Source organism: Cibotium barometz, chromosome 43, assembly GCF_041138505.1.
Source record: "Cibotium barometz isolate CiBa-2024 chromosome 43, ASM4113850v1, whole genome shotgun sequence".
NCBI classification, from domain to species: Eukaryota; Viridiplantae; Streptophyta; class Polypodiopsida; order Cyatheales; family Cibotiaceae; genus Cibotium; species Cibotium barometz.
In genome coordinates, this window is record NC_141088.1 from 23,941,489 (window position 1) to 23,946,734 (window position 5,246).

General features: G+C 44.5%; 1 protein-coding gene across 2 annotated transcripts; it reads left to right on the top strand.

The window, feature by feature from the left end:
* The first annotated feature begins 3,218 nt into the window (after positions 1–3,218).
* LOC147613708 (gibberellic acid methyltransferase 2-like) lies at positions 3,219–4,992 on the top strand. Of its 2 annotated transcripts, none has more exons than XM_086781682.1 (3): positions 3,219–3,810; positions 4,068–4,346; positions 4,594–4,992. In XM_086781682.1, the coding sequence occupies exons 1-3, from the start codon at positions 3,283–3,285 to the stop codon at positions 4,972–4,974; spliced, it is 1,188 nt and encodes a 395-aa protein (XP_086637808.1). In that variant the 5' UTR covers positions 3,219–3,282; the 3' UTR covers positions 4,975–4,992. The 2 variants fall into 2 exon arrangements, with proteins under 2 accessions (XP_086637808.1, XP_086637809.1); XM_086781683.1 differs by having other exon boundaries at positions 4,655–4,766.
* Positions 4,993–5,246: the final 254 nt, after the last annotated feature.

Genomic DNA, 5,246 nt, shown 5'->3' on the forward strand with positions numbered 1-5,246 from the left:
GCAAACATCTTAGGGCGAGGAGTATCAATTTTCCCAGCCCAAACCTCCCTGAACCACAATCTAGTGGCCTTAGCCACTAACAACTCCTCGAGTCTGAGCTGGTTCTTTAGCTCAATCAAAGAGTGGTTAACAGCACCATTTTTAGACAGATAAATGTCTTGAATCTGGTTCCTGATTTGCACTCTACGATTCAGACGGATCGTAGAAACTTGCAGCTTATACTCCTTGCAGATGGAATGAACCTTATTCACCAGACTTTCCCATCCCTTGGATGGGGAAACGAACTGATTGAAAGCATCAGCAATGGAGGCTTTGATCATCTGTTGGATGCAAGGGAGATGGAAGAGGGAGGGGTCAAGATGGGGCCATCCAGCCCTACCTTTGGCCTGGCCTAAGGACAGGGTGCAGATCAAAGGGATGTGATCTGAGATGGTTAGGGAGGGGTCCGTAGTAACTTTGGTTTTTAAGAACATATCAATCAAACTCCCCGAGGCATATAGTCTGTCCAATCTGGCAGCTCTGTGACAGGAGCCTTTTTGATTGTTAGACCAAGAGAATCCAGTTTTCGAAGAAAGGTCAGAGAGATCTTTCTCCCCCTTTAACCCATCCCATTTAGCCTTTTCATAACCACTAATGGTACTGCCCAGAAGTCTGCTTCTGTCAACCTGGGCCTCTACCATGTTAAAGTCACCAATGAGAAAGATGGGTCCCACAATCTGAGTGATAGACTGCCAGGTAGCAGCTCTCAAGCTAGCCAAGCAGGGGGCATACACCGAAACCAAAGTGAAATTGAAAGGGTTGCCCATCCTAACAGCGGTCCAAGAGTGGTTCACATCAGACCAAGCATCTAAAATGGCGTGTTCCCACTTCATGTGGATGCCAATCGCAGCCCCACCTTTCCCACAGTGATGATTGGTAAAAAACCACCGAGAATTCCTAGAGATTTTTTGAAGGTTCATATGAAGCTGATGGCCCCCGATTTTGAGCTCTTGAAGACTGATAAGGTCGAATTCAAAAGTAGAGTCCCTTAACCACATATTAATAGCTACAGCCCTCTCCGGGTTTGTGAGCCCTTTACAGTTGAACGAGAGAAGGTTCAGAGAATTCATTTTTTACTCATTTTTGACGGTTTCCCCGCAGATACGGAGGTTCTTAGGACATCTTGGCTTTTTTCCTTTTTTCTCTTCATTTTCGAACCCATAAGAAGGGGAGAGAAGTCCTCCTCATCATGCTGTTTCATTGGTGAGAGGGACATCCTCTTCATCAAAGAAGCATCTTCTTCGTCCAGTTGGGCTTTGAAAACTTCATCAATACGCTGGGTTTTGTCAATGCAATCCTCATCTGATTCCATCGGGGAATCAAGATCTTGACTAACAAAAACACGGTCCTTGTTGGGGACCCTTCCCGGGGATGGTTGATCAGCCCCTATAAGGGCTGAGATGCCAGCCTCTTTGGCCTGAAATTGCACTTCTAGACCGTCTTGTACCTCAGCTAAGAGGGGGGCATATCTGTTGGCTGGGATATGCCAATTAGATTTATTGTTTTTAGCCTTGGACACATGTTTTCTCTGAGGCAGGACAAAAGCCTCCTCTTTGGCTGGGGTTTTATCATTAGAAGCTGGTTGATGGAGATCAGGGCAATCTCTAATAAGATGCCCTTGTTTTTGCAATTAAAACAGGCGTTCGGGAGGTTCTTGTAGGTCAAAATTTGCTCATAAATAATCTGCCCCTCTCTGTTTTTCAGGGGAACTTTCTCTTTGAGGGGTTTGGCGGTGTCAACCTCAATGAGCATTTGATGAGCCCATTGAGGATTAACGACTTGAAAAGGTTTTTGACCTAGAACCTTACCTACAACACCCCCTATCCTCTTAGCCCATATAGAAAACTTGGTTGGCATATCTGTAAATTCCACCCAGACAGGGATTTTGGTGGGTTTGGGTCCTTTGGGGTCAAATGAATCATACCATCTAAAAAAAGAAATGGGGGTATTTCTGATAATCCACTGTCCGCTGTTGATAACAGAAGAGGCGCTTACCTGATCTTCAAAAAGGAACATATAGTACGCATTAGGCAGATGTTGAACAGAGGCAACTTTGATTCCCTTTTGTTCCCAATTAGATCTAATCCAGAATTTCAGGGTGTCTATACTCGTACCATGACAGAGACCAATCAGGGCGTGGGAAGACAGATGGTCCTGCCACGCTGCCAATTCCTCATCATCGCAAATTACAGCACCATCATTGTCAACATCAAAATCACTAGTCTTTTCCTCGAAGGTAGGGTTCTGTGACAGATTAATCATTGGATTATCAACAGCTTTAGGGGGAAAAGATGGAACAACATGACCTGATAAAGGCAGACGAACAGCTTCCACGAAAGAAGTCGGGGGAGTCGAGCGCACATGGCCAGCATGGCCCTGTGGGGGGTCGTCAAGAAGGGACACCCGAGAACCTTCAGCATCGCCCAGTCCTCCCGGTCCTTTGTGCTGACGAGGGAAAGGAGTAGTAGCCTTGAGTGTAGTGAGCGAACCACCCAGAGGCCTTGATGGCACCTGATGCAGGACCAGAGACGGAGGAATAGCTGCTTCGCGAGTGGAATGCGAGGAAGACGAGGTCCCAGCAAGAACAACATCCTGTAGAGACATCCTTGAACAGAGTTCCCCCCTCTCGGGGGGAGGAGGAATAGCGACGGGATGCTCAACAGAAAGACGGAAGAAGGAATCAGGGCAAAGTCGAAGGGGGTTTAGCATGCAGAGGGAGTGAGTATGGACGACACCTGGTCGCTCACCGCGGCTACGCGTCGTTCATGCAACGGTCCTCTGTTCTCTGAACAACAATATATATTGGGCTCATTCAATGGATGTTGACTTCGTGAATCCCTCAAACATTAAAATGGCTCGTACGTATTGGGCTTCAAATGTAAAGCCTGGAGGGACATACCCCGTTAAAATAAAACAATATATTGGGGGCTGATGCAAACAATAAAACAATATTGTTGACTTACTGAATCCAAGATATGCTCAAAAATTAAAATGGCCACTGGGGGTAGCCGCACAAGACATATATTCTCAAGGACTTTGGTAGGGTTGGTTCTGTTATAAATGCAGAGCTACGAAATGTAAACTAATGACGAAATTAATCCAAATCGGAGTGGAATTCTAGTAGCTCAACAATAATTGTACGTCGACGGATTTCTCTGTATATATTCGATCAGAAGACTGTCTAATTCCTGCATCACCACGATTAGCCATTGTAATTAGAAGTATTAAGTACAATAACTAATCATGAGTACTAGCGCGAACTTTCCCATGCTTTCTGGCCTCCATCATGCCAGCTATGCTACAAACTCAGAGCCTCAGAACTCTGTGCTTTTGCGTTGCAGACCATTACTGCAAAACGCCATTAATCAGCAAATCATCAATTTCTACTCTGATGATCATAGTAGCCGCCGCCGCGTCTTTAGAATAGCTGATATGGGCTGCTCCAGCGGACCCAATTGCCTGACCAACATGCAATTCATGTTCGACCGGATTACGAAGCAGCTCTATAATAATAACTTTGATCATCTCGAATTGCAGGCCTTCTTCTGTGATCTACCTAGCAACGATTTCAACACTCTCATTCAACTCTATGATGCAGAATATAAGAATAATTATCGGCCATTCGCAGCAAAATCTAGTAATCCGCCTCCTCCCATTATTAATCACTCCAATTTCTTTGCTGCAGTACCAGGAACGGTCTATGGACGGCTCTTTCCTCGCTCGTCTCTTGATCTGGTCTTCTCCTCGTGTTGCCTGCACTGGCTTTCTCAAGTAATTAAATTATCCTTTCCTATTTCATGTCATTGGCCTAATAAATATTGATCAGATTAGTTAAGATTTTCCTACTACAGATTGGGGCGTGTCCACCGCCTACAAAAGTGGCTAATCTTTGGAACCCTTGTGTTGTAGCCCCCTTGGTGGAGTTTTTTAAAATTATCTTGACCTCTTTGTGGCACTCGGGTGTGTAGCAGGTGTAGAGGTCCATAGCCCCATTACATAGAAAAAATATTAATTCTTCTTTTTATCAGACCCCTGCCGTAGTTTTGGAGCGTGGATCTAGGGAGTGGAATAAAGGCAAGATCTGGGTGGATGGACCTGGGGCGAATGAGGCCACAGGGAGAGTCTATGCCAAGCAATTCCAACAAGATTTAGGCACATTCTTTAGGTGTCGCAGCGAGGAGATGGTTCCTGGAGGCTTGATGTTCTTGCTCATTCCATGTCGACCAGACCATTTTCCTCCCCATCAGCAACAAGAGGACAATTGCTTCAGAAATCTCGAGATTGCATGGCAACAGTTGATCCAAGAGGTATCCTAAATACTTTAACGTAATGTTGGAGTGTAATTGAATGGATCATGATTCTATGTTAGGCATATAGATCACGACCTTAATCATGTGCTAGATAACTTTAAGTGACCACCTTTTGTAATCCTCCCCATTCCCTTACCTAGTCACACACTTGGCTATACACACCATATACACACCTAGGTACCACAAGGGAGTGCCACCCTCCCAAATATTAGCCACTTTGATGATTGACCTCATTTAATTGCAGGGAGTGGTAGATCAGAGCGAGTTGGACACCTTTAATGTTCCCAAGTATTTGGCAACTCTAGAGGAGATCATATCTGCAGCAAATCTTGTCTCGACTTTCAGACTTCATAGCATTGAAGTGATAGAAGAGCCCATTGGGGACAACTACTGGCGACAATGGAGTAACAATGCAAGTGAATTCGCTATGAGGCAGAGTAGGTTCTACAAGAGTGCATTTTGGAATGTAATAGAGGGACATGTTGGCACCGAAAAGTGTGAGGCCATTTTCGAGAGATTTGAAGAGTTGATGAAGAGGGGTTTGGAGAATATAACAAGTTGGGATTCCTATTGGGCACATCCATGGACTTCTTATGCAGTTGTGCAACTCTTCAAGGATGCTTAAGGCCCACTAATGCTTAAGCTTTGCTTTACAATTAGACATATTCTGCCTAGCATTGGATATTTAATATGGACATCATGTAAGTGTAAACAACCCAATTGCAAATATGTGAATTGCCATTTGTGATATGCTCTTATCATCACGTAATTGGATAGCTCTGTTAATTCAATTCAATACATCTATTGTTCACAAAAAACTAAGGTTTAGTGTTGGGTGAATGGAAAATTCTGGAAAGGAACCTTCTAGAAAGTTATAAAAGGTTGCAATTTGTAAGG

Excerpts from the sequence above, each read along its gene's own strand:
- LOC147613708 (XM_086781682.1), top strand. The coding sequence starts at position 3,283 with ATGAGTACTAGCGCGAACTTTCCCATGCTTTCTGGCCTCCATCATGCC. Across the intron at positions 3,811-4,067 it reads GCCTGCACTGGCTTTCTCAA|ACCCCTGCCGTAGTTTTGGA; the intron begins GTAATTAAATTA and ends TCTTTTTATCAG. Across the intron at positions 4,347-4,593 it reads GGCAACAGTTGATCCAAGAG|GGAGTGGTAGATCAGAGCGA; the intron begins GTATCCTAAATA and ends ATTTAATTGCAG.